General features: G+C 45.4%; 3 protein-coding genes across 5 annotated transcripts; 2 read left to right on the top strand and 1 right to left on the bottom strand.

Annotated features, from left to right (window-relative positions):
* Positions 1-585: 585 nt before the first annotated feature.
* Positions 586-9,016, bottom strand: LOC311427028 (cilia- and flagella-associated protein 53-like). Its single transcript, XM_084503961.1, has 8 exons — positions 8,924-9,016; positions 8,185-8,414; positions 7,462-7,635; positions 5,312-5,615; positions 3,657-3,875; positions 2,558-2,774; positions 2,275-2,377; positions 586-1,166 (listed from the first exon to the last, which is right to left on the bottom strand). The coding sequence occupies exons 1-8, from the start codon at positions 8,990-8,992 to the stop codon at positions 920-922; spliced, it is 1,563 nt and encodes a 520-aa protein (XP_084360087.1). The 5' UTR covers positions 8,993-9,016; the 3' UTR covers positions 586-919.
* A 3,926-nt stretch (positions 9,017-12,942) lies between these two features.
* LOC311427555 (tetraspanin-36-like) lies at positions 12,943-19,259 on the top strand. The gene is made up of 7 exons (XM_084504991.1): positions 12,943-13,725; positions 16,169-16,360; positions 16,575-16,649; positions 16,844-16,939; positions 17,084-17,236; positions 17,359-17,442; positions 18,436-19,259. Exons 1-7 carry the CDS (start codon positions 13,666-13,668, stop codon positions 18,520-18,522), a joined length of 747 nt encoding a protein of 248 aa, XP_084361117.1. The 5' UTR covers positions 12,943-13,665; the 3' UTR covers positions 18,523-19,259.
* An 827-nt stretch (positions 19,260-20,086) lies between these two features.
* Positions 20,087-27,453, top strand: LOC311427553 (SKA complex subunit 1-like). Of its 3 annotated transcripts, none has more exons than XM_084504984.1 (7): positions 20,087-20,284; positions 21,033-21,137; positions 21,759-21,883; positions 22,958-23,049; positions 23,744-23,881; positions 25,425-25,594; positions 26,392-27,453. In XM_084504984.1, the coding sequence occupies exons 2-7, from the start codon at positions 21,050-21,052 to the stop codon at positions 26,538-26,540; spliced, it is 762 nt and encodes a 253-aa protein (XP_084361110.1). In that variant the 5' UTR covers positions 20,087-20,284; positions 21,033-21,049; the 3' UTR covers positions 26,541-27,453. The 3 variants fall into 3 exon arrangements, with proteins under 3 accessions (XP_084361110.1, XP_084361111.1, XP_084361109.1); XM_084504985.1 differs by lacking the exon at positions 20,087-20,284 and adding an exon at positions 20,471-20,541; XM_084504983.1 differs by lacking the exon at positions 20,087-20,284 and adding an exon at positions 20,680-20,758.
* The last annotated feature ends 289 nt before the right edge of the window (positions 27,454-27,742 follow it).

The following is a 27,742-nucleotide window of genomic DNA, read 5'->3' as shown; positions in this document are numbered from 1 at the left end:
ATTGATGAAACTACCTCAGCAGGGATTCCTGAGCTCTAATCCCAGCTATTTTTCAGCTCCTCCACTCATATCCCCACAAAACAGGCAGCCAAGTGTGCTGGAATTCACCAACAGGCAGCTAAAGCCTGAAAACAGAAGGTGAGGAGGAAGAAAAAGGTGGAAGAAACGTTTAAAAAACCACAATCTGGCCATTAATTAACTACTTTTAAGGCTGCTTTGCCTTAAAAGATGACAGAACGTGGGACCGAGCACCCGTACGTTCAGACTGGGGCACCGGAGGCGATCCAAGACAGTCCAAAGAGGCAGAGTTGCCACCAAAAGGATAAATAATCACCTTTTTTTTCCAAGAAAAATGATAACCTCAGACCTACACAATGATATCTGCCCAAAAAGAGGTTTCACAGACCAGTTTTGGGACTCTGATATTCCACAAGTCATCCAGCAGCTGTCAGAATACGCACGAGGCAGTATTAACCCTCTGCTGCCTAGCCAAAATAAAATAGCTCCGTAGATTTAACAAGGAAAAGGAAGATAAAACGCCGAGCACCTTTTGTCTCGACACAAAAAAAAAAGGTTTTGCCAATATTTGCAGCTCGAAAGGTGTTTTAATAAAAGTTTGCTGAACGTCCTCTACAATTTTTTGTTTTTTTTTTTTAATTTTAAATAACGCCTGCATATCCTTCACGTCATCATCATCATCACACCGCAGAGAACATGAAGTATTTTTGTATTAAAACGTCACACGCTTTGATTTTTATTTTTTTTTTTTAGAAAAAAGCACAGTGGGGAAAAAAAAATTTAAAAATATATTCCTTGTATTTGCCAGTGAAATATTCTGAGTGTCACAGCGGAGAGGGGTCAAACCCAAATCGGTTACAAACACGCCTAGAAAAGGTTTTTAAAGGCAACCTAGAGTGAGTTAAAATGTCATGGTTAAGTGATCTTGGGAGGTAGACGTGAGTTTTCTTCTCAAAGGGTGAATTTTTGCTAGTTTCTCGTCAGGCCTTGAGAGAGCGTCCTGGATCCTTTCCTGGTAAGCTCGCTCTTCTGCTAGGCCCAGCTCGTATTCTTGCTTCTTCTCTTCTTCCTCAGCATCACGGGCCCGTTGCTGATGGGCAATCTGAGCCCTGAGCTGCTCTTGGTATTCTTTTGCTTCCTTCAGTTTCCTGGAAACGACAGGGAAATAGATTATTTATGAAGTGTTGGGTTAAAAAAAAAGAAAAAAAACATTTTTTTTTAATCTGTTATCATTCAACCTCGGACCAAAGGAAGGTTCAAAACTCGTCTTAGGAGTTGAGAGCTCACTTGTGCGACTACAAGCAAATTAATCGTTGTTCAGAGCACAAATTCTGTCGTATTTTACAGAGCAGACCGCAAAATTCGTGCTTAATGAGAAATAAAAGAGCAAGAAGCACCCCTTGCCATCAGCACGCCTTCCTCCGCCCCTCGCAGTGGCAGAAAGGGGAGCAAATGCGTCAGGTTTCAGTCCTCCCCGGGCTCTGGCTCACTGCTGAAGCAGCCTCACGCCCAGTTTCCACTCCCTCGTGGCGGAGATAACAACGGGTTTCTGCCAACAGGCGAGGCAGGGCGCAGGCTCGTTGTGCTAACGCCGTGGGAAATGGCTGGCAGAAGAAATCAGGGATGTTTCCTGGCAGAGGGTGAGGTATCTGCCACATCCAGGAGATGTGTTTTCAAGAAATGTATCAGTTGAGGCAAGAGGTATTGGCTCTGGAAGGAGTTTACCCGGTCACGTCCCGTAAACGGGTGTGGAGAAAGGGCAGAAGTCCAAAAAGGGAAACGGGAACGGGAGAAATAAAGCCCTCGGTGCTGGGTTTTGCACGACACCCAGAGGAACGTTGCGGCTACTGCGAAATGAAAACGTCCTCGCCCCGAGGAACTGCAAGGGAAGGGGAAAGCCACGCAGCTGGGCGCTGGGGTCTGGTGGGTTTTTTGGTGTTTTGCTGCCTGACGCCGCGGTTGTTGAAGGGAGGCGTGTGGGTGAGGTTTGGCAATAAGCTGAGGAGGGTAAGCAATGACTTAACCTTTCATTAAGCCTCCCTCCTCGCGTCTCAGCGGCTCCGAACGCGAGGGGACCCGTTTGATAAACAGAAAAACGCAGTCGGGAACCGATAGGGAAAAAAAGGGAAAGGAAAAAAAAAAAAAAACCTCCCCAGCGTTCCTACAAAGCTAATTACGAACGCGAATTCTCCAACCCACACACTTCAAAAAGGTTGATCCGCAATGCACCGAGCCAACGGGCAGAAGGAAAAATACCTGGCGTGTTTTTCTTCCTCCACGCGTTTGAGTTCTGCCACGGCCTCTGCTAGTAACTGCTTCTCCTGAGCGAGCTCTTCCTGCTCCTTCGCGTTTCTCTGCACTGTAAAAAAAAAAAAAACAAAAAAAAAAACACAAAAAGACTTTTAGAAGATAAAAGTCTAAAAAGTCTCAGCCTAAACAGCAAGCCTGAGCTTTGTCCTTTCCGAGGAGGCACCCAAAAATATGGGAAGCTTCACATTTATGCAGTAATTTTGGTGTACAAGCAGCTGTTATCACTTACTCTTCTCCTCAATCTGGAGCTGCCTCGTATCCAGGACGTTTTTCAGGAGCTGCTCTCTAGCCTCCTTTTCCAACCGCGTTTGCTCAGCCTTCTTGGCCCAAACCTTCGCCCTCTCTTCCTCGAGGAGCTTGTCCACTTCTTTTTCTCGCTCTTTTTCCTCCTCCAGCTGCTGAGCCAGGTGCGCCCGGTAAGCCTGTTGCTCCTTGAACAGCTCTTGCTGCAAACACACGCACACATTTGCAGATCTGAGTTCAAGAATTTAAAGATACACTTCAAAAAAAGTGAAGAGAAGCGGCGGTTTGTGGCCCCTGTGGGAAGCAGAAACCTCGAGCTGCGTTCCAAGCCCAGAAGAGCCGTGCAGAAATGCGTTTTCTGATCACAGAAAAAGTTTATAAAACATCCCTAACCCACGTGAGCTTCCAAATACCTCGTGCAGAGTAAGGAACGCAGCACCCTGCTCGGTCTTAGTTACTCTGAAATCATTTTTCACCTCCAAGTTGGGCAATCTACTTGTTCTAGGTGCAAAAAGTGAGACACGTCCATGGTTTCGTAGCCTCCCCGAGATATTCCACGGGAAATTCTGCACTTATATATCCAGCTGATAATAAAACATTTAAAACTGTTTCTTGGCTGTCTAATAAACCAGAACGTGGCAAATATTTACTTTCCTCTGCAATCACAAATATTTAATAAATCAGGTCCGGGAGACAGACAAAATCTTCCCTAATCTCCCTTACATCCATGCAGCGTAAGGACTAAAAACCTCACGTGGTTTATGCAGAAGGAAATCAGCGTGGAGGGGCAGGAGGCCAGGATTTGCTATAAACCCCCAATTTTTCATCAAGCCTGGTAGCTTTGCTGCCTGCAAGACGGGATTTAAAGTCCTTGCTGTGATTTTAAGAGATAATGGGGTTTTTTAGGAAAGCAGAGTGCTGGCAGGAAGAAAGGCAACAGGTTATGTGACAAAAGAATCGACTTGATCACAGAAAAGGTCTCGTGTCTGATCTCGTTTACACTGTGCGGCTCCACAAAGAGCAACAAAATTAGTCCAGCTGAGGTTTTGTCCCAAAAGTTCACAATTCAAACCTGTAGCCCTTACTTTTCTCCTGGTTTTCTCCTCGGGGTCTTCCTCAGGTTTCCAAGGCGATTTTTCTAAGGTTTTCATCTCGAGGGCAAGCTCGCCTTCTTTTTCTTCATTAAGCCGCTTCCTCCTGTCCTCTGCTGCGCCGAGCAACATCTCCCTGCATTCCTTCTGCTTCTGTAATTTCTCCATTTGAAGTTTCTCATTTTCAAGTTTCAGCAGCTGCTGCTGTTCTTCCTACAAAAGGGAAAAATAGCCAGCTTCAAGCAAAGTGACTACTAGGATGAGTTTATTCGGAACACCGAAGAGCAAAGATAAATATTAAAAACCATTTATTTCTAAGAAAAAAGAATTTTAGAGAGTGTCGTCCATTAAAGTTGTTAAAACACGAATGTTTTACCACGTTGCTCCTTAAAAATTCAGGATTTTCTCTTTTAATTATCACAGGAATGCCTGACAACCACACTCCAAATACTTCAGGCAGGCAGACAGACATCTCTTCGGAGAAATCTGTATCCCTGCAGCACGTTTAATCTACATCCAACTCTTTAAACACAGCCACAACCTCTACCCAGTAACAGAACCGCGTGTTCCTCCCATTTCTGGATGTTATCTGCTCAAAGCACATTTCTGTTGGGCATAAAGTGAGTAATTGCTTCTTTTTATTATGATGTAATTAAATAACGGGCAGCTGTTGAATTTTCCTGGCCTCAAATCATTCCGCTTTATACAGGAAAGAACAGAAAAACGGACAATAAAGCTCAGTTCTTAAGAAAGAACCAATGAAAAAATAAAAATACAGACTTGAGATCAAACTTGTGTATGCGTATTCAAGATTATTTAGCTAAAAAAGTCCCAAAACAGCACCAATAAAGTAACTTAATCATGAATACTCATGAATTATGCTAAGTTTACAAGCATGAACTGCGCTCGAACAAGCTGTTAACAGCACATGTCCGTCATTAACTTAGCTACAGGTGTCCAAAACAAGGCCTCAGCTTTCTCCGAGGTATACGCTGCTTTTTCTTAACCTCTTTTTAAATATTATGGCTCCTTCAAAGCGTAAATAAATCTCCTAAAACGCATCAGAAAAAAGCTTTTTGTTTCTTCCAGAAATTAAACCACTTCACCAGAAACTTCTGTTCTTGATGGAGCTCAAGACAGCTGTCTTCAGGGGAAGCTACGAAGTCTCCTATTCTAACTTCTTTTTCTATTTCTGTTTCTTCTATTTTTTTCTCTCAAAAGGCCAGTTAAGTAGAAGTGGTTTTAGTTTCGGAGGATCTGGAAGTTCCTTAGAAGTCGTTACAAGAAAAGAATTTTTTTCTGCATCATTTTAAACGAGTGAAACATTGCAGTCGAGCTTGGAATAAGAACTTTGATGTTTTACAACCAGGATTTTCAGAGCTTCCGATTCCTCACTGTCATTATTTTTTAAAAAAGCAGTGGGATATTTATCTTTCGGTGCCCTGCGTGACCAGTCAATTGCTACGCACCGATAGCTGCAAAACGAAGATGAAATTTGAAATAAATCACGAAGTCAACGCTAAATGCTGCTCCGCCGAAGTCGGCTCAGCTACACTGCAAGCTCCCCCTGCAGGGGGGAAAGGGATTTTCAAAGAGTACTGAAAAGGGATTTTCAAAGAGTACTGAATTGAGGGTGATCTGGAAATTACCAGCAATCGAGCCTCTTCTTCCTTCAGCCGCTTCTCCTCCTCTTTCTGAGCGCTGAGCACCGCTACCTGGGCGCCGAGGACGTCCAGGATTTCCCGCTTCTGTTTGGATGATTTCTGCATATCCACCGCCTCTCGCCTTTCCTTAGCCAACCTGTCCTCCTTCCAAAGCTCTGCGAACATCTCCTCCTCCTCCTGCTGCTGTTTTTTCAGTTCCTCCTTCAGAGTCAGCTGGGCCAGCCGCTCCGTGCACAATTCCCTCTGATGCTGCTTCATCCGCTGCGCGCGGAGCTCATCGCATCGTTCTCTGGAGTCAGAGCATGAATTATGTGGGTTTTTTATATGCACATGCATATTTTTAACGTATAAAACACACTTGTTCAAACATTTAGGTTGCTCTTCATTCAAGTAAAGACCTAGACTAGTTTACAGGTCGCTTGAAAGCTCAGTCCCAACCTGAAAACCATTTAAGAGCAGAAATTTAGGTTCCACTGTTGAAGAAGAACCACTAGAATTGCATTAAATCGGAAGTTTTGTGGGATATTTCGTAGAAGCTGCAAGAAAAGAAACGACCAAACTAAATTTAACATGAACAACCATTTCTAAAAATGTGGTTTTAAACCCATTTTAAACCCATTTTGTGTTTTTAATGTGTTTTTAAACCCATTTAATGTGTTTTTAAACCCATTTGATGTGTTTTTCAAACCGTTTTCAAACCAGGACACATTTTTAACCCTGGGATCCTTCTTCCGACTCCCAGGTAATCGTTAATGGTGATTACGGACCACAGGACTAATTGGTATTCATGAAAAATGTTTTTCAACTGTTCTGAGGAAAAACATTGCCATAATTAAGATTGGAAACGCATCGTTAGAAAGAACTGTGTCACCTGAACGCAGCGGGTTCAAAGTTCTCTCAGCAGCGAAAGGATAAAGAATGACTTCTTCTTTTTCACCTTTCTAAACTCATCTGAATTTAATTGAATTCTCGGAGAAGAAGAGAAGTTCAATCAAAGCTTGGCACGGGTCGAATTTTTACAACGAAATCCCTCTGGAATTGCTCGATTTCATCAAAAGGAATTCCTTTCGAGCGGCTTTGAGAGCGAGGTTTAAACATCTGCTCTCCCAGATGGCTGCTTTGCTTCCTCACTTTGCTACCCTAAGCTTCTTAACGCCCCAATCGTGCCCGCCTGGAGCCGCTTCCCAAAGACAAGCTGCGTTTATTCCCCACCCCTCCCAGTTATTTATTCATTTTATGGCTGTTGTATAAAGCCGCTGCGATAACAACGTCCTCTGCGTGAATGCTTCTGATGTAACCACAAAAAAAAAGGAGGTGCTGGAGGTTTTATGCCAGTTTTAAGATGTCGCAGGTTGGTTTTTGTTAAAGATACCAACGCGGGGCAGAGAAAAGCCCGCTCAAGCCCACGATGAAACGCTCCACCCCTTCCCACAAGGTTCAACGCTCAGTTTTGCACAGGAAAAGGGCAGGCTGGCGTCAGGTTCCCTATTTATCTGGCTCCCAAGAACGCCAGCAACAAGCGGCGCCACAAATAGAGCAGATTTCGGTCACAGCTGGCACACAAAGCCCCAATTTTTAGGTGAAAAAAAAAAAAAAAAAAAAAGCAGGTGCTGCAGATTTCCCTACCACCGTGGGAGACTCGGAAGCGACGTTTCAAATGATTCCGCTTCCATTAACGCGATTTTCATCCCTCAGCCGAGCAGATTTCCAAGAATTGAACGAGTCAGACGGGATGCCAAGGCCTCGGGACCCGAGGAGCACCCGCGAATCTCAACGACTTCAAAGGTCGTTGCCAAACTTGGCATCCAGGAGGATTGGGCAGGGAATTTCAGGTTGCACTACAGCTTTATTCTGGAAAAGCGGGCAATAAATAAAGCCAGCAGCCTTGGGCAACCCTAACTTCCCAAGGGCTTGCCATATATGAGCTTAAGAAGCAGGATTTAGGCCAAATAAATCTTCCAGGAACTCTTTTCATACCACTGAGCTAAAACTCTACCCAAAAACTACAAAAACATCCAATTTGGCAGGGGATTCTCACACGGGACAAGGATTTCTGCGCTTTCTGTCACCTTCTTGTTAAATTGCCTTTTAGGATTTCCTTCCCCCAACTCTGTTTGATGTTGTTCTGGACCCACCTGAATTGCTGCTCCCGTTTTTCAGCCACCAGCTGCTGCCTTTCCTTCTCCCTCTCCTCCCGCAATAATTTCGCTCGCTCCCTCATTTTCGCTTGCCTCTCCAGCAGGGTTTCTTCAAACGCCTCCATCTCAGCAAAATATTTATTTTCCTCGGCCTCCAGAAGCTCGCGAAGCCTGAAGGGAAGAAAACCCTCGAATAAAAACCAGAATAATTTATCTGTGGAGTGATTAAGTAAGGAACCGCGCTCTTCCACTCGCATTTACGCCGCCCTTAGGCGAGAATGGCCCCACACAGCACCAGGCTGCCCCGAAATTTCGTGCCTGGAGCTCACCAAAGCCCGGCAGGGGACGCAGTGCTGAGCAGCCCGCGCTAGGTGGCCCCGCTGAGCAGGGCCAGAAGATCCCAGCGGCTTCCTCGCAGCTCACAGCCGCTTGCTGTCAAAAGAATAACGGAGAAAACTTCTTTCCGAAGCTCGGCACAGCGCAGTGCTGTTGTGGTTTCGGTTTTTAGGGTTTTGTTGTTGTGAGTTGTACTAGTGACAAGAGCCCAAAAGCTCCTCTTCGTTTTATGTTGCTTAATAACACAGACCATGCCGTAACACCTGGGGTAACGTCTAAAATCAAGCTCTGCCGAGTGTTTTTCCCCCCATAATCACCCCTCTAAGCACAGAATTAAGTGGAAAACAGCCGGGCGGACACGGATTTGGGCTCATTCCTTGCTACCTCTCTCTTCTGTCATCAATCCCTGCCTGACACTCCTGCATCGCCGCCTCGACCTTTCTCTGCACGGCTCTGTGCAGCCATTTCTGCTCGTTGCGCTGCTGCCACTCGTGGACGCTGCGGCAGCGGTTGTAGAGCTTGAGGAGAGTGGCGTATTCCAGGAGCTCCTCTTCTCTGTCTCTGCGGGCCAGGACAAAATTGTCATTTCTTCGCTCTTTAGGAGGCCTGGCTCTCTGTAACAGAAAGAATGGCAGTGATGAAGTTACAACCTTTTATTTTTTTTTAATTGAATTGGGGACCGAGTACATAAGGGTGTCCTTCTTGTAGCGAGGGGCCCAAAACTGAACACAGTACTCGAGGTGCGGCCTCACCAGAGCTGAGTACAGGGGGACGATCACCTCCCTAGCCCTGCTGGTCACACTGCTTCTGAGACAAGCCAGGATGCCGTTGGCCTTCTTGGCCACCTGAGCACGCTCCTGGCTCATATTCAGCCAAAAAACAGCACAAGAGCGTCACGAAAGGCCTCGAGGAGCTCCAAGCCGCCCGTTTACCCACCTCACAGCTTAAACCTCAACCTGTCCACCTCAGCTGTCTCCCCCTGACGGCCTTACGCCCCTTCGACCTGGCCACACGCCCTCAGCCCGAGCTCGGACCCGCCTCCTGCTGGCCCCACGGCCAACCCCAACACCAAGAGGCACCCGTTTGGAGCCTCCAAGCCCTGTGGCGGCTCCCGGCCGCTCACCAGCGCCACAGAGTGCGGGCAGGGCCCCAGCACCTCCCGCCGCCACCCCGCGCCCCTCCGCGCCGTCATGGCCGCCGCCGCCTCTCCCGTTGCTATGGTGAAGCGGAAGTGACGTCACGACGCAAGGGACGCTCAGAGCGGGCGGGAACCCTACAGGGGGTGCGCATGCGCAGTGCGCCCGCGCCGCCTGAGGGGGCACAAAATGGCGGCCGGGGGTGGGGGTGTCGTCATGTCGCGATGTCGCGATGTCGTCTGTCGCCACAACGCGTTGCGAATTGGGGCTGCTCGGCGAGAATGCGGCTGCTGAGAGGGGGTGGGGGTGGTGCGCGGCTCTCGGCAGCGCCTCAGGAGCTGCGGTCGCTTCAGGGTCGTTGCCCGCAGTGAGCTCGCCTGGAGGCCCCGGGACAGGGCTGCTGCCAAGAGCTTAAAGTGCTTTTTCTTTTTCTTTTCTTTATTTTTTTTTTCCCTGAGGTGAAAACCCCTATTTACGTGCTGAGAGGGCTAAATCTCTTGGTACGCTGTAGTTTTGAGTAATATTTGTGGGAAAAGTAAGTAGGAAATGCCTTAGTCAGCACTTAACACACACAAAAAAATCCATTTTATGTATAATACAGTAGAGAAATGTGCAGCATTTCATCTCTTTAAAATTTTCAACAAACAATGGAGCTGTGGAGCCTCCAATCCCGCTATTAATTCTTTCTTTAAGCCCCTCCACCACCTGTAAAAAAGATTTATTCTTAATTTTAACGTTAAGGCATGGGTAGATAGTGATTTTATTCTTATTTTATGTTAACATTTGATGAGAAATCAGATTGTTTTTAGCTCCCATGCCAAAGGGGGTCCTGGTCAGTGCATTCTGCAGGACTTCCCCAGGGTGGGGACATATATAGGATATATATAGCATATGTTGTCTTTTATTTGTTGGCTTGGATCCCTGAGGGAGTGTTGTAACTGCCTGCTCCGGGGTTGTGTAAACAGTTTGGGGGCTTTTTTCTGTTCCAGCAGGAGCCACCCCCTTTTGTAATCTGACTGGCACTGTCAGAACGCCTTTATGGGGTCAGGGCAGTCGCTTTAATGGGTTAGTCCTAACGAAACGGTAAAAATCCCTTATAACTACACAAGCCCTGAAGCAAAAGGGGATGTTGTGGGGACTTGCTGGGTGGCCAAGTTCCCATTGGGCAGAAATTACGCCCAAAAATGTTACAAATCCTGTAAAGAGTAGATCTCAGGAGACGTTCTGGTCCTAAAACCTGCTCGTTTTCAATCCAGACCCCACAGCACAGCACCAACTCTTGTCAAAGGCACTGAAGAGGAATCCTGCTTGCTGAAACACCTCTTGCTGAGAACTTTATAAGAAAATAAAAACATTTTACGCTCGGCGAGGGGCGGGTAGGGCAGCACCACGTGGCAGTTACTCGGCAAACGGGATTCTGGTTTTAACCGGCGCCTTTTTGTACCAGGAGGGAAAACCCAGGTGAAGCCCACAGTTCCTCCCAGGTTCTGAATTTCTGAATTCCCCTGGCTTTTCCTCGCTGATCACACTCCAGACCGTCTCCAGTTCTTCCAGTCACGCTTCCTTTTAATCCCTCCTGCCGGAGCTTCCAGGCAATCTTCAAAATCCGTGCTCAAAAAAATCCTAACTCCTTTTTTATTATGTTTTTTTTAAGGTCCAGCAGGTTCCTTTATTAATCTCCCGGAGGGATTTGCTGATCGCTCCCATCCACATGATCGTGTGAGTCAGGGCCAGAAGACACAACCACGCCGAGCACGAGCAGCAGAGATCACAACTTTTACTAGCACGCGTTTCAGGAGCAAGTTTAAAATCAAACCTTTTTTTAGTCCCAAACTACCAAAATGTCAAGTTTTGCTGCTAAGAATTCCTGCAGCCCACGAGTTCTGCAGATGTTTAATCGTGCAGCTGTAATTAGTGTCGGTTCTCATAATTATTCAGGGATATCTTTACTAAAACGCTTGTTTCTTTCCCAGATCTGCCTCCCCTTGGAATCGCACAGGACCTAGGAGAGGTCTAGGACAATTTCCCTAGTGTAAAAAGGAGAAAATGTCATTTTTTATTGTTGAAAAAATACCATTTTTAAAAAAAAAAAACTACTGGGACAAGATTTGAGCCTTTAACCCAGCTGAAATATTTAAATAATATTTAAATAATATAAATAATAAAGAGGAACTGAAACTAAATTTGAGTTTTGAGGCTTTTTGCTAATTAAACGATCATCCAAGGGTTCTTTCCCTGTAGCTAACAAGCTCTCTCCTCCGCATTTTCCTCCTTGATGCTTTTTACGTGAAGGTTTTCCAGAGATTGAGCTGTTTTAGTGGATTTGAGAGAGAAGATCACGCTTCTTTTGCATCACCCTCACATGCCAAGCGCAGGAAACTGCCCCCAGCCGCCCCCGTTGCGACAGGCAGTGTGACTTTTGCACCGCCAGTCACCAAAATGTCACTCACAATCCAGCAGCTGGCACGAGAAGTGCTGATAAAAGGTTAGATCCAAGTGGAGCAGGAGGAAAGGGCAGGTTCCAGGGAGATGGGTTAAGGTGGTGATGGTCCCGTGAAGTTTGATGGGCTTTGTGCTAGAAGATTGAAAAAGTTGTTTGCAGGGGTGGCAGGGCTGTTTGGTGAGGGGTTTGGGGAGATTGGAGTGAAAGGGGGCGGATATAGGATCGAGGAGAGGAGAGGCGAGGAGAAAAAAGAATAAAAGAATAAAAGAAAAAACAAAAAAGCAAAAAAAAAAAAAAAAGCAAAGAAAAAAAAAAGGAAAGGAAAAGAAAATAAAAGAAAGAAGAAAAGAACAGAAAAGAACAATAAAAGAGGAAAAGAAATGGGAAAAGAGAAGAGGAAAAGAAAAGAGAAAGGAAAAGGAAAGGAAAAGAAAAAAAGAAAAGAGAAAAGAAAAGGAAAAAAAGGGGAAAGTAAAGGAAAGGGAAAAGAAACTAAATGAAAAAAAGGAAAGGAAAAAGAAAAAAGAATAAGAAAAGAAAGGAAAGGGAAAAGAAACGAAATTAAAAAAAAAAAAAAAAAGGAAAAAGAAAAAAGAACAGGAAAGGAAAAGATAAAAGGGTAAGGGCTTGGAAATTGCAACTCAATTTCCTTCAGCTCCTGAAAAACGACATCAAAGAGGCCATGGAGTAGGTAATGAGAAAATCATTTGTAAGCAACTAGAAGGAAATAGGGAGAGGAGTACCAGGCGGCGTAGATTTGTCGAGGACAAATGGTTTTACTCTCATCTCATTTCCTTCTGCGATGGGTAACAGGCCCTGGGGGGAAAGAAGCAATAAATATCAGCTGATAAAGCTTTTAACACTGTTTTAGACATTTGCTGGGCGACAACGCTTGCTGCAGGTGCCTGTGGCATTTTCATCCCCACTGTGGGTGATCCCTGGCCCCTGGGGCTGTCACCTGGGCTTTTTTTTTTTTTAATCCTGGGATTTTTTTAAATCCAACATTTAAAAGGTAATCTGGTGATTCTAGGACTGATCCCGTGGAGAATGATCCAGAACCTGAGGTGGTTACCTGAGAAGTTATCCTTGTATCCAAATTACTTTCCAGCCCACCTTTAATACAAAATTGATTTTAATAACATTTTGCTCCAAAACAAACAGCATACATGCCGTAACATCTTGATTAACACTATTTAATTTCTCGTTGTTAAATATCTTTAGATCTTTTTATTTTTTAATAAAATAGAAGGCTTAACAAGCAACCAAAAAGGACACTATTTAGATATTAAACAAAGTTTTGGACTGGCTGGCTGGTGAGGTTGTTTCTTTGGTCGTTTTTTTATTCCTCTACATTTCACTTCAAGTGCATTTTGCCCTTTTCCCTTCAAAATTTGCCCTTTTGTTCTAATCTGAAATACTTTCCCCAGATTAGCGGTCATTACCACAGATCATTACCAAGCTAAAAGTTTTCCAGGCCATTTCATGTCTTTATTAAGACCTCATCTGGCCACACTACAAGGACGAGAGACAGATGATTTTGTAGTTTGTTTTTGAGGAAGAAAAAATCCATATTTACAGACTTTGTTAATACTTACTTCTCTAATAGAAATCATAATGTGGCAGCGATGGGTACGGTCACCCATGGGGTCTGTCAGTGCAAACGTGGGTCCTTCTGCCAATGTTTTATCTGGGATAGACTTCTGGGCTAAGAGCAGACTGCCTATGATTCCTGCTCGAGCACCAGTCTAGAAAAAAAAAAAAAAAAAACCACCTACAAAACTGATATTCCCAAAGGAAAGTGGTTAATGACTATTTTGCCAAGGAGTTTGCTACCACCGTGTGCTGCAGCCAAGCACTGGGTCATCTTCAGGCTGCCACACGTCCTCTGTACAAAACAAACGCCTGCCTCGCCATCCTACACTTTAAAACTTTTTAAACACTTTAAACTTTTCTTTTTAATACCGTGAGGCGGGGAAGACGGAAAAAGGAAACTTTTCTGCCCTCTGCAGCCACCACACTCGAAACCTCAGCCCTCTGCAGCCGCCCAACTCGAAGCCCGACCCCGTTTGGCCGCCCAGCCTGGCCTTTTAGACCCTCTACTATCTCTCCAAAGCCACACCGTGGCTGTCCCCAAACTTTTTGGGGTGTGGGACCGAGGGAAAAGCCCAGCCCCGGGTCCACCCCATCCGTCCCCTCAGGGCCGGGCTCCGCCGCCTCAGCGCAGCCAGGGCGGGCTCAGAGGCTCGGTGCCGCCCCGCTCTCAGAGGCTCCCGGCCGGTCGTGGCCATGGACTGCGGCGTGATCACCTCCAAAACCGTCTTGCTGCTGCTCAGCCTCGCCTTTTGGGTGAGCAGGGGGGCGGCGGGAGGGCTCCGACCCCAAATTTTTAGGGGCGAACCGGGTTTGGGGCGGGGAGCCGGGACCGGAGCCCTCAGCGCCTCACGCCTGGCGGCCGCTTAGCTGCGCGGAAGGGGGGGGGGGTGGGAGTTTGTTTTTAAGTTTATGAGGGAAAAAAAGCGCTGTCGGAGCCTGTGTTTTCTTCAGTGGTCTTAATCGCACGTTATTTTGTGGAAAAAAAGCAGGTTTTAAGTTAATTTAGTGATTGCAGACCGTTTGTGGGGGATCATCCGGGGGCTGCTGCCAAGTAGTGTGCTGAGGAGGGCTTTCTTTCAGGGAGCAAAATGCCTTAAACAGGGATTATTGTAGAAAATCGCAGCTGGGAACCTGGTTATAGTCACCTTTTTCCAGTCACATCCTATAGGACAGCCTCACCAGCCCACAGGGGGACGTAATCCCTGGCCCCATAGGTTTTGGGACACATAAGGTGCCTGCAAAACCCTGTTACCAGCCAGGGGGTTTCAGGCTGGGACAGCGAGGAAGAATGACAGAGAAGAACAAGAAATGCCATAAAGAGAAGAACAAGAAGTCCCGCAGAGAGAGACGCGAGGGTAAAAATAAAAAAAAGGAAATGGAAACATTGAGTTAAACCCCTGAGTTTTCACGGGGTGTTGTGTCCCGGGTTGTAAAGACCTCCCACTGCCGTGCTGAGCCGTGTTGATTGCCGTGCTCTCACAGGGCTTCTTCATCGTGTGGTGGTTTTCTGAAATACCCGCAGAGAAACCCGGGGACGCCTCGCCGTGTGCATGTGGAAATTCCCCCGGCTTCAGCTCGTGCGGCTCACGTACAACCCGGCTTGGCATCACTGCTGGGACTCGGGGTTTTCTCATCAAACAACAACCTTTTGTCCATCTAGAAGTGTCTCTCTGCCTTCCCTTCCACCCTCGGGAAGCTCTTTGCCCACGATTGAAGCCATTAGGTCATTTGGCTCCGCAGACCGTCCGTAATTACTCCCCTGCCTCTGAATTTGGGGTGACCCTTGCCAGCCCTTTGTTTGTTTTCCTAGGAAGAGCAATGCGGCCCCAAAAGCCCGTGGCATTTATGCACTGGAGCACCCATTAACACGGGGTAATTACATTCCTGCCAGCAGAACCTGGAATTCAGGTTTTGAAGAGGGTGGGGAAGAAGGAGGAACCGACTTGGGTGCCCTTTCCGATCGTCTCTTTTTCTTTATAACACTTGGGTTTCTACCAGCACGGAGGCTGCGGATCCTTAGCAAAACACAAGATCTGCTCCGACGCTCCCCGAGGCTGCCATGGATCCTCGCGGGTTCTGGAGCAGCTCCGAAATGCAGCCGGGTCTCAGCCAGGCGACGACTCCATGCCTGTGATTTCAGCATTAAAGCTGCGTTTTGGGACAGATGAGCGGGATCTGCCCTGTTACAAGACGTTTTCCCGATGCTTTGGGATTAGCTGGGCTGCCTAAATTCTTTGCCACTCGGTTCACAGCTCGGCAAGTGGAAGCAGCAGGAGCCAGGAGCGGAGTGGCGAGGAAACAGGGCGGTCCTGCAGGCAAATATTGAACTAGAGGGTGTTCTGGAGCGAAATCCGGAGAAAACAGCCTCGGCAGCGGCTGCTGAGCCATCTGTGCGCCTCCAGCTGCCTTGAAACGAGGGGAGAAACAACCCAAATCCCGGGATTTTCTTTTCATAGGGATAAAAACATCCTCCGGACGTGCCATGATTCTGATTAGCAGCACGCAGTGGCGGGCTTTTATGACCTCGTGCAGCTCCAGCCTGTTCCGTGGGGACCGGGAGCGCTCGTTGCCCGCATGGCCGCTTGGTGGGCGCGCTGGCAGGGCCGCCGGCCATCCCAGGAGGCGCCCAATCCCTCGAGCGTGGCAGTAATCAGGAAAATGAGTAGTGTAAGTGTGAAAACGCAGGGAAAGAGTCTGAGCGAGGTGGGTTGAGGTTGCCGAGCCGAAGGATGCTCGGAGGAGCCTCTAAAAACACCCACGAAACTCCCAACCTCGGTTCCTAAAGCCTGGATGATGCCCTGGCTTTGTCTCCGTGTGGGGTGTGTGCGAGCCTGAGCTTCCTTTAAGACCGGTTTTTACCCCAAATCTTTTAGTTTTACCTCGTTTCGCTGCCTGGCTGCGTTTCATCTCCGACCAGAAGGTTTTCCTCCAGGAGGGGAAGAGCTAAAGGCAGTTTTTTAGGGCAGTCACTGAGCTTTTTGGTGCTTCGGCTGCAGCTAAAAACCTCAAACAAAACAAAACAACCCCGTGGTGATAAATTCTCCCTCCTTTGGGTTAAAGCTTTGATGTGTAGCAAGTCTCAGATGCACACACACATTTTTTTCTGGATCTGCACGTCGCCGTTGTTAACTTCTGAAGCTGAAAACTCGCTAAATCAATTAAATCTTTGCTGCTAATTTCTTGCATTGACTTTCAGGCGGCGGCGGCTGGCCTCAGCTATGTCGGGGGCTACGTGATGAACACCTACAGGAGCTACGACAACTTCCTGCAGGACAAGTACGCGCTGCTGCCCGCCGTCATCATCCTCTGCGTGGCGGCCGTGATGTTCATCATCGGGCTCCTCGGCTGCTGCGCCACCTTCCGGGAATCTCGGGTTGGCCTGGGGCTGGTGAGTGCGGGGCCAGAAAAAAAAAAAAAAAAAAAAAGCCAGAAAAAAAAAAAAAAAAAGAGAAAGGTTCAAAAACAGCCTGCCGAAACCCCACGCGATGATCTGGGGGTCCTAGAACTCTTCTCACGAGTCATAAAGCAACGTGGTGCGAGTGTGCAAAGGAATTCAGGTGCTGTGGACCTCCTCCTTATCCCCGTCTCTCTTTTAATTCCAGTTCTTGGCCATTATCCTCATTATCTTCATCGCAGAGGTTTCCGCTTTCGTCCTGGCGTTTGTTTACAGGGAGAAGGTAAGCAAAGAATTGGCATCTCAGTGCTAACATAAAGCTAAAAGCCAGACCTCGTGTTGTTACAGCACTCCAGTATATCCATTTTTCTCACTTTTTTTCATTTTTTGTCCTTTTTTTCTGACTTTGAGGGATACAGATCCAAGTTCTCACCTTAAATCTGTCTTTTCTTTTTTTTTTTTCCCCTTTCTAAACAGGTGAAAAGTGACGTTCAAGGCACGATGCGCACAGTCTTCGAGAAGTACGACGGGAGAAACTCAGAGTCTGCTGTGATGGATTACTTGCAAGAAAACGTAAGAAAGCCTTTAAAGCCTCCTGAGGGCTGCTTAGGAAAGAACGATTTGAGGAATTGGGGCTGGGGAAGAGGAATTCATCAGATCAGATCTCCGAGCATTAGATCGAAGGGGTGAGATCGCAGCTTGTCTTGTCTTTGGCAGCTTCACTGCTGTGGGGTGAAGAACTACAGCGACTGGACGGCCACGCAGTGGTTTAATTCCACCGGGAACAACAGCGTCCCCCTGAGCTGCTGCAAGCAAAATCTGAAGAACTGCACGGGGAGCCTGGATCAGCCGCAGGAACTCAACACGCAGGTGAGGATAAAGGGCCTAGCTGCTCATTTCCACGTCCCGCTGGCACCCAGGTTATCCTGCCTTTAAAACCCCGTCCAGCTGAATTGTCTTTGATTTGTTTTCGGTTTTCTCTTCCACGCCAGGGCTGTTTAGGGGAGCTGGAGGCCGGGCTGCAGAGTGTCATCAGCTACGCTATGCTTGTAATCCTGGGCTTTGCCATTGTGAAGGTAAAGGTTTCCATCTCTTTCCCCGTGGAAAATAATAATTTCCTCTTTGATCGCAGAGCTTTTTTTTCCACAGTGTCCCACTAGCCTAAAATAAGCCCAGTTTTATCTTCCTCGCTGGTTTTCTGCCAACTCTTCTGCATTTCATTTGCATGACAAAAAGGGGAGAGATCCGAAAACTAGTTTGAAACAGCAAGGAAATGAATAATCCGTTTTGGTCCTGTAGTAGCAAGTACAAAAAGCTAGGAGAGCTAAAAGGCCTAGATCTAGAATTTGTTCAAATTTATTATGAAAAAACAACTTTTCTGTATTTAACTGGGGTTTTTAAACCCCTCACTGAAGTTTGTTTGAGGTACAAGTCAACGAATAGTCCTGTGCTAGGAGACCTGGCGTCAAAATGGGCTAGGAACATGACAAGGAATGAAACCAGCCAGGCTATTTATGGAATAACAACACTGAATTAAATGAAACGTGAAAGCAAATCATGTAGGGGATGAAAACTGGATTTGAAAAGCACTGATATAAAACTTACAACATCCTTAAATTGCTCAGGGAGCAATTTTCCATCGTTTCCCTTCCCTCAATGAAGTGCTCAGTTGTGCACTGTGTTACAGGTCCCATTTTAATTTATCTAGGATGAATCTTTTATTTCCTTACTTTATATGCTTAAAAAATGCACAGAACTTCTAAATCCGGAAAAATCTGGTGTTTTCACTGAATTTTTTCCTGGATTAACGTAACTAAGAATTAATGTGGATGTATAAATTAATGGGGAAAAAAAAAAAAAAGAGGAAAAAGTTGAACTGAAACTATTATTGAAAAGTGATAGGCAAAAATAAAAAAATATTTTCCATAGATTTATTTTCATTTTTTTAAATATTTTTTAATATGAACAGAATGTCCTTGCTATGATGAAAAATTAACATAAATGTTGGATGCGAAAAGTGAAATAAAATGCAGCAAAACTCAATTTCTTGTGTTTCTCCTCTTTTTCAGTTCTTCGGCATGCTGAGCGTCTGCGTGCTTACTTGCAAGCGAGAAGACAGCGGATACCAGCCTCTTTACTCGGGGGTGTTCGCTTAATAAAATGCAAAGATCCCTCTTCTTCTGCTTCCTGATGATACAATAGCTTTGTAAAGATGAACGCTAAAGGACGATTTCTTGACCTTGTCCAATGTTTGACTTTATTTACATGAGAAATGGAAGGAACGTTTTGTACTGATTGGGAAAAGTTTCTTGGGGGTGATGTGAAATGGCAATTCCGATACTCGGTACCCTACGGTAACTTAACCCTGGTCGTACATACCACAGCTTTTTGTAAGGTTCTTGTGGATTTTGGGTTAGGTAGCACCACGTGGCGTAAGGGGCTCCAGAAAGAAGCCTACTTCTGCAGTTCTTTCCCTCAAAACAAGCAGCAGAAATGTTATTTTTAATCACTAAACTGAGACTGCAGGAGCGGATTCAGTTGCCTGCGAAAACACCAGATCGTTCCCCTGATGTGCTTAAGAAACAGCGGGATGCAAGGTTCAAATATTCTTCATAAGCATGGGGAGATGGAATGTGTTTTCTCCGTATCTGATGGTGGTTCAATTTTTTCTCCTTGTCATGGTCATATGTTGAAATCCAGTTTACTGCAGAGCTTGTTAGAGTGAGACAAACGCTGTGAAGTCCGGAACAGAAATCTGAGTTGTCTGGTGAAGCAGCTAGCAAATGTGAACACCACCAGGCCAGGAGGTGATGCGTGTTTGGGACATGTCTTCTTTTGATTCACTTTGTCTTTTTGTTTTTAATTTGACAATAAAAATTGCTTATGAAGCAGGGCTTTTTTTTTTTTTTTCTTTTTTCTCTACCCAAAGACAGACCGTGTCTCTGCGAGAGTGATGCAGATGAATGCAGGAGTTGGAGGAAACGTTGGATCAGCGTGGTTATGCAGAAAGGATGACTGGAAGGGCTAGTGCAGAGTTCTCTGTGTGACTGAACACATCTGGCTGCTTTTCACAGCTAAAAATATTAATATAAAACTTTCTTGTACCCTGTTAGATCGCCAAGCAATGTTGTTAACCTGTTGTTTGTTGTTTGAAACTGATTTCTTTCTTTGAAGGTCTGGTGAATGTGGTCCTGTCTTGGATTGCACCACTTCTTTACAAATGGCCCTTCTTTAACACGTCTGTGTGCTAATCCATGTCTCGGTGCTTTAGGGTTTTTAGAGCTGTGATACAGGGAAGGAGAAAACTGAGCTATTCTTGGGTAGGGAATTGTGGAAAAGGAACAGCATATTTGGATATTTGCTCTTTGGAGAGATGAGCAGTCTATTCGGAGCAGCAAACCTTTATATCTGTAGCTATTAAAAAAAAAATAAAGCAGTTTGGGGTAAGTGTAAGCTGTTTATTTATCTTTTTTTTTTTTTTTTTTCTGAAAGAAATTGATGTGTAGGAGAAACCAATAGAAGAATGTATATGTTGAAGGTGATTTAATTAATATGAGGGCTTTGTCTTCTGTTTAATGCCAAAAATAAATCTTAAATTCTTTAAGTAATTAATTAGTGCTGGGTTTTTATTTATTTATTTATGTATTTATTTGGTGGAATCCCGGTTGTTGGACGTGGCATACACGACATAACCACAGCAGCTTGGCAGGGGAAGCAGCGTGCCCTCGCTGTGGGGTTACAGCCCACCCCGGAGCAAGGCAGAGGGCACCAGAAACATCCAGTTCTCCCTGGCACTTGGAGCTTTCACCTCCAGCTTCACGGTCTGAGAAACAAACAGCAAACAGAGGCAAACCCTGAATAATTTGGGCCAAACCCCAAGGGAGGGTGGAAGCGCTGTGAGGGAAGGCTGGCTCTGAGGTGAGGCACAGAGGGGGGCTGTGTGTCACCAAGTGAGGCGGTTGGGCTGAAATCCTGCAAAAAAAAGTAAGCAGGCAGTGAGCAGACGGGTATATCCTAAAGGGTAACAGCTTTAAGCTAAAAAAGGGCAGATTTAGGTATTAGGAAGAAATCCTGCACTTTGAAGGCAGTGAGGCACCAGGACAGGTTGCCTGGAGAAGCTGTAGCTGCCCCATCTTGTGAGGAGAACCTGACCTGTGGAAAGGCTTTAGGGCTAGGTGAGCTTTAAGATCCCTTCCACCACAACCCCCTTCTGTGCTTATGAACCCTTTATTTGTCCCAATTTATCCAATTTCTATTATTTAACTTAAATTTTCCCTGGTGGCAACGGGGCTGGGGGGGCGTTACAAAATGGCGGCCGCGCATGCGCCGTGGGCGGGCGCGGCGGGTTTGAACGGGGCTGAGGGGAGGCGGCTCCGTCCCTTGTTGTGCTGTGTAAGTAACTCGGTTTCCTGAGGAATCGCTGCACTAATATTGCTCTGTATTTGTTTTTAAAATTCAGGAGATTGCCTTGTTTAGTGATAGTTACTTTGTGCTTCCTGCCCCGTTCTTCGTTTGGTGGAATAAGGAGCGGTTGCTGCACTTACTGCCTTGTTTAAGTTCCCTTTGCTTCTCTGACAGTTTATTATCCTTCTCAAAATGCTGCTTGTGCACTTAGAGTTTACTTAAAGTCTTCCTTTTCAATGCTTTTTGTTTTTTTCTCCCTCAGTGTGACAGCAGAGGACAATGGCTTCTTCGGATCTGGAGGACTTGTGCTTTCACATCAACATGAAGATTTCAACTATTAAAAAGACTCTGCAATTAAGAAGCATCGGTAAATTAAGGCTGGGTTTTGTCTTGGTTTGGGCTCATACCTCCTTGCAGAAAATCAGTGAGCTGTGGGTCAAGCAGGCTAGAGGATGCTCCTCTGAGATACTTGTAGGCTGGTGGTTAATACCCCATATATCTGTCCACCTGGTGGGAAAAGGAGAAAAAATACCTTGTTAAGTTAGGCCTAATTACAAAATAAGTGAAGCCTAATTACAAAAATGTGCAAAGGAATAGCTGGAGGTGAATACCAGTGTCTTCTCCAAGTGTTACAGGAATGCATCTCTGTGGTGTAAATGTGCTGTGGGTAACAAACTTATTTAATCTGCCATGGTGAAGCTGATATAAATGTTTTAGGCTCATTTTTTATCCGTTCTTAAACACAGATGTTACAAAGAATTGTAGAAATGGCGTTTAGAGGGGTCATCTGGGCTAGCTTTGTGTTTGAAGAGCAGAGGGAGATAGTGAAGGGGATAATGTTGCTGCTTCTCTTGGGAGGAGATGCTGGCTGGGGAGCATAGAGTAAGGAGAAAATCACTGTGCAGAGAGGAGGGAAATTGAATTTTGTTTTTGTGTCAGAGATGTTTTGTTTTTCTGGAGTAACGTTCTCACATTCTCTCTTTGACAGGTCAAGAGCCATCCTTCAAGTCTATGCTCTGCAAAATAGGACAAGAGATGGTTCTCTTGCACGATCTCCTGAATAAAATGGAAATGGAAGTTCAACAGCAAGAAAAACTGAAGAATTTGCTCAAAGTAATTGTTTTTCTGTTTGTAAAATACTGAAAGTTTCAGAGGAATCCTTGTGCTTAGTTGTTACTCTCGAGATCCTCAGTGATATTTTTAGATGCAAGAGGCTACTTCTCAATGAAAGGGCAACAATCAAATACTTTTAAAAACTTGTGAAGCAATGCGAAGTGTTAGCTGCTGTTCTTGAAACTCTTCCCTGTCTCCGGTTGGGGTTGAGTGGAGGTTAATGCCTTGTTGAGGGTGTTGCAAAGGGAGTATGTAGTGATTTCTGTTCCTTATTGCTAATTCAGAAGGCTTGAGAGAATCAGAAAAAGGATTCTCAACAGGCCGTTGCTTTTTCTTCTTGATCAAAAATCTTTTTCCCAGATGAGAATGGGATTCTATCCGCAATACTCCTGCAGAACCTGTTGATATCGACATAGCTGGTGTTAGAGGGTTAAAGCCAAAAAGAAATTTTAGTTTTCCATCAAATTTATGAGTAAGAATCTTTTTATAAAACCAGCAAATGAAGCAGATTTGGTTTATCAAGGCACAGAAGATTAAAAATGCTATTTTTCAAGCTTTATACGTAGCAAGCATGCCTTTATCAGAATAGATTTTGCGGTGTAAGGAATAGTTTTATTTTTACATCCATGCAATAGATAAGCAAATGAATTAATTAGAATATATTTATCCGTTTTAGTGTGCGTTTTCAGTGTCTTCATTTGTTGTGGGTTTTTTTGAAAGTGTTTGAGGAATGTAGATGAGTTTCCTGTCGTATCTCTTCCTCTAGTCACCACCACCTTTCCCCTACCCAAACCTGCCATGGTACATTGTGAAATACTTCCTGCCCGCTCAAATTTCTCTGACACTTTGAGGGCAAGGGCAGGGAGATTCGTGTTTTCTCTCTCTTCGCTTTGTTTTTCCTGAGCTTTACTTGCTGCTCTTGGGAAACGAGGCAGTAAAGATATAAAACAACGGGAAGAGCCCAAAAAACACCTCTTAAGATTTCCTTTAACATCGTCCTCATAGTGAGCTAATTTTAATTGCACGACATTATTGAAATTTCACATTTCTGATGGTTTCCACTGTTAATTTCAGGAGCTGCAGAAGTCTGCTGAGAGAGACCAAAGCGAAGCCCAGCACCTCCGTGAAAACATTCCCCTCCACCTGCCTAAACCGACTCGGAGCTGGTACGTGGTGGGTGAGCGTGGAGATGTTGCATCCTACAGCTCCCATCCTTTCCCCAGGAGCTAATCCTGAACTTTTAGGACCCTGAGGCTCTTACGTATTGATTTTGGAGTCTGCTCCTGATTTTTATTTTATTTTTTCCCATTATTGGAAACAATAATGGGGAAAAAAAAATGGGAACAACACAGAGCAGAGCTTCTGTTGTCACAATTTCGTGTACCAGACGTTTCGGGAGTCCAGCAGGTGGCACTCACCATCCTTAACACTGCAGAGCTGTCCCGAGTTTCCTTGCTCCAAAAGATTAATGGCTGAGTCAGGCTTCCCAAGGCTTGAACTCGTCTCGAAGTGCTTTAAAGCTGCCCGTTAGGCTGGAGCTCCGCGCTCTGCTTCATCCCATACAAATCGAGGCCTCCTGTTCTGCGAAACGGGACAGGACGTTGACTTTTTAACTGCTTTGGGCTGCTTCCAATTCACTTGCTGGCGGCGAAACGAGGGGCCCTAATGAAGTCAGCTGAAGCGTGCCGTTTGAAAAGGGAGCGTGTGCTGTAGTTATTTCTTTTTCCTCTAGGAGAGATCGTGATTTGTATTCACCCAGCCTCTCAGATGGCTCAGGGCTGTGAATAAACAGAAAACGTACTGGTGTTCCCCTTACTACTTAGCTGCTATTTATGTGCTTAATATTAATTAATTTTCCAGTATCGCTGGGCCGGCTGCGAAAAGCGAGGACCAAACGAAAGCTGCAGAACCTGAACATGCAAAAAAACCTGCCAAGGAGCCAAGATTTATTAAAGAAGCATCTTTAATAACCACGGAAGAGTTTGAAAGCGTTCCCGCGTGAGTAAACACCTTTTTTTCTTCCTCCCTCGCACGTCAATTTGGCCAGAAAACAGAGGTTTTGGGGAAAACGAGCTGTTACAACTGACAGATGCGTTGAAATTTTAAACATTCCAGTGTGAAGCATCGTGGCGGTAGCTCCAGACGTGATTTTATGCCGTACGGCTACACAAAAAAAGCAAAAACGATGAAAAAGGCAGTTTTTAGTTGACCTTGACAATGGGTTTGTGAAAATATTGGTTTTTTTTTTCTTTTTTTTCGATTTCTCGGTCTGTTTTGAGAGGGGTGAAGAAATCCAGCTTTCGGTGGGTTTACTCATTGGGTACTTCTGATGGAATTTAGGAAGGACAGAGCTGGACCGTGACAATTTTTGGCCTTCCTCAAGGGCCAAAGAGAAGCAGACGCAGCCAAATGTTGCTTTAACCCCCAGTAAAAGCCGTTATCTTCCCTGATAAACTCCTGAAGTGCTTCATTATCCTTAAAAGCGGAAGCTTTGCAGCTCTGCTCGTGTGGTCTTCGGCGGCTTCGTGGCTTTTTTGAGCTCTGCAGCAGGTATTTAACAAAGGCACGTGCTGTGTTCAGGCTCACGCATGAAGGATCTTGGATCAAACAGAACAGTCTCGCACGGTGGGAAGCCTGCAAATTATTTTAGCCTTCAAATCCGTTCTTTTTTTTTTTGTTCTTTCTCCAAATTCTCACCGCCGAAGGTTTTTTTAGCACGTGTGCTTTCATTATAATTCCCAGACAGTAACTTAGGGGAATATTTCTTTTAGCCTGAACGTTTTTTTTAGGGAGCTGGCCGTCAGGAGCTCCATCTCTTTTTTTTTTCTAGCTCTATCTTTGTGGCAGACCGCTGGTAGGCTGCTCTTTTGAAGAACGCAGCCCTCTGCTTTGGGTTTTGTACCTACGGATTCAAGGCAGAAACAGGTTTAGGGAAATAAATCGTGCCTTTCTGCTGCTGCCTCAGGGTGAGCTGGGGTTTGCTGGCTTTTTTTTAGGGTATTTTATTGATTGTGGGAGCGTAGGAACTTGACTATAGGTGTTTTAGACTTAATTCCGTGGTCTTCGCAGCCTACAAATTCTCCTGGGACTTCATAAAAAGGCTGAGGGGTGCATAAAAAGCAAGAAATAGCAATTAAATGTCTATAGGCCGAGTGATTCTGAGGTAGTAGGCTGTGTTACACCACCTGTGACCACATTTCAGAGGCAGTAGGGCTGCTTTTGCTCAAGAAGACTCAAGAAAGTGAAGTTTAGGGCCAGGATATTTTTTTTTTTTTTTTAATTTCTTGATTTGGCTTTCTAATGTTCTTTCTTTCTGCTTCAAGATCTGTTATGGCTTTTTTTTTTTTTTCTGCAGCGTTATTAAGCGCTCTAACGAACCACCAGGTTTACTCATTAACACGGGGCGGCAGCAACTGCCTCGAACTAGGAGCAGCACGTTCAGTTTAGGCTGAATAAAGAGGAAAAAGAAGCGCAGAACTTCAAGTTTTTGACTCTCTGGCTGCTGACTTTGATTGATTGATTGATTTTTTTTTAATTGCAGGTACATGAAAGGCCGCTTGACCTACGATCAAATCAACGCCGTCGTTCAAGATCTCAACAAGGCCGTGGTGGGCAAGTACAAGATCCTGCACCAGCCTCTGAAATCCATGAACGCCTCGGTCAGGAATCTCTACCACCGATTCCTGGGAGAGGAAACGAAGGACACGAAAGGTAAATCTGCTCTGATTTATTCTCAAAACAGGAAAAAAAAAAGAAGAAAACCAGAACAAAACCCAACAGCTGCGGGCTTAGCAGGGTTTTCCCTTCACCCCCAGCACCTGGTGAGAGTCGAAATCAGATTTGGCCCCTTTAAAATCCCTACGGAGGCTCCTGCCGAGCTGAAATTTAGCAAAAAGAGGAAAAATTGAGCAAGCTGAAATTTAGCAAATCACTCAGGTTGAGGTGGCTTTGTGGAAGAGACAAGGCTGTCTGAAAATCTTAAGAAGCTTTCTCGTCTTCGAAGCACAGATGAGCAAAAACGCCCTGAGATGTCTTTGTCGCTCAGCTTACGGGCGAGCTTCCCCAAATCCCCGTGGCGCAGCAAATCTCTCATCTTAAAAATCTCCTTTTTTTGACGTTCCTTTCCTCTGGAGAGCAACGCCACGCTGTCTGCCTCTCCATTCCTGCCCCGGGCAGAAGGCAAGAACGTTCTCCCTTTTAAATATTCTTGGGTTGGGTGGGTTTTTGTGCAGCCCAGCTCTGCTCCGGTCTAACGGCGGCTCATTTTAGCCTGGAAATCCTCGCTTCATCTTCAAGTAAGAAGAATTTTGCCCTGAATTCTGGAAAAAAAAAAAGGGAGAAATTATATGCAGACTCCTTGTTTCATAATATCACACTTCCAACGTTAGGAGCAACACGTTATTTCCCCCTTCCTGCTTTTCTGGGCGTTGCTTTCCTCGGAATCGGTCTGCTCCTGGTTTCAGGTGGCTTTTATTTTATTTTATTTTATTTTTTTGCTGTTTTTCCAGGCGAGTTTTTTGTCGTGGAGGCCGACATCAAGGAGTTCACCCAGCTGAAAGTGGACAAGCGCTTCCACGGGATCCTCAACATCCTGCGCCACTGCCAGCGGGTCAGAGAAGTCCGCGGCGCGCGCCTCGTCCGCTACGTCATCTGCTGAGGGAGCTTCCTGGATTCTGCTCACCCGAAAGACGTGGAGGGCAGAGAGACGAAGAGATTTTGTGTGTGGGCACTCCTCTGAAGCTCTCATTTTCTAAAAACGCAATAATTCAGGACCAAAAAGTGTTTTCCAAGCATCTCCTCCACGTTCAGAGCAGCGATATCAAAGGGCCTGGAAGCATTTTGAGTTTTATTTCTGGAAACCTGGGAGGCGCTGACGTCTCTTGGTACCTTACAACCACAAACCAGCTGAAATTGGCACACCTCTAGTCGTAGGAAGCTGTAATCACCTTTTTAAGGTTAAATTCTCTGCCTGTTCACCTTCCTTTCGTGTTTACGAGGTGGAGACCGGAGTTACTACTCCGTAGAAACCCAAAAGAAGCACTGGGTTCTTTTTAACGCCTCAAACCAATTCCCAGATTTCCTTTCCTTAATCTTTTTATTTTAATTCCTATCCTAACTGTGCGTTTTGGAGTTCGAACAGGAAGATCTGAGGTGATTTAAACGTTTCCAGACCGATGCTCGGGTAGTTCTGCTGCCCATATGGTTTTTATACTTCATCACACAGCCAGATTTTCTTTTTTTTTGCTCAGACCAACACGCTAAAGAGCAGAACAGGAATCATTTTTGCCCTTTCGTAGTGAAAACGTTGAATTACACTTAAAAATACTGGCCAAACTCCGCATTTTTTGAGTTTTTTGAAAGGTTGTGATTAATTTCAACTCTGTGAGTGACGGAAATTGCTTCGATAAGAAAACTTTTAGTCTTTTTTTCCTTCCCTGAGCCTCTATCTGCTGTTATCCCGACAACTATTTGAAAATCCTTCTGGTTTTACCCTGTCAGCTGACAATTTAATGAGCAAATGATACTGAACTCAGAACCTGGTCAATAAAGAGATCCTGGCGAGTACCAAATCACCTTTTCTGGTGTCTTTTGCTCTGGGATGTCGTGCTCCGAGCTGCTGTCTCTGTGTAGTGTCCGATTTTATTTCATCTTCGGCATAGGAAGATGTGCAAAATGAGAATTTCTCTTAATTTCTGTAACTTTTCTCTTAATTTACAGCATGTTGATTTAGTTTCCTGGGTGATTTATATTGGGATCGTGCAGCTTTAACTTGAAAAACGTGGGGAAGAAGTAAAAAAAAAAGAGCCTGCGTTGCCCCAGGTGCTCGCCACGCTCCCGTCTCCTTCCTTGAACGCCACG

This window comes from Aythya ferina (genome assembly GCF_964211825.1).
Source record: "Aythya ferina genome assembly, chromosome: Z".
NCBI lineage: Eukaryota > Metazoa > Chordata > Aves > Anseriformes > Anatidae > Aythya > Aythya ferina.
Note: the sequence above shows the minus strand (reverse complement) of the source record. Positions and strands in the feature narration are given on the sequence as shown.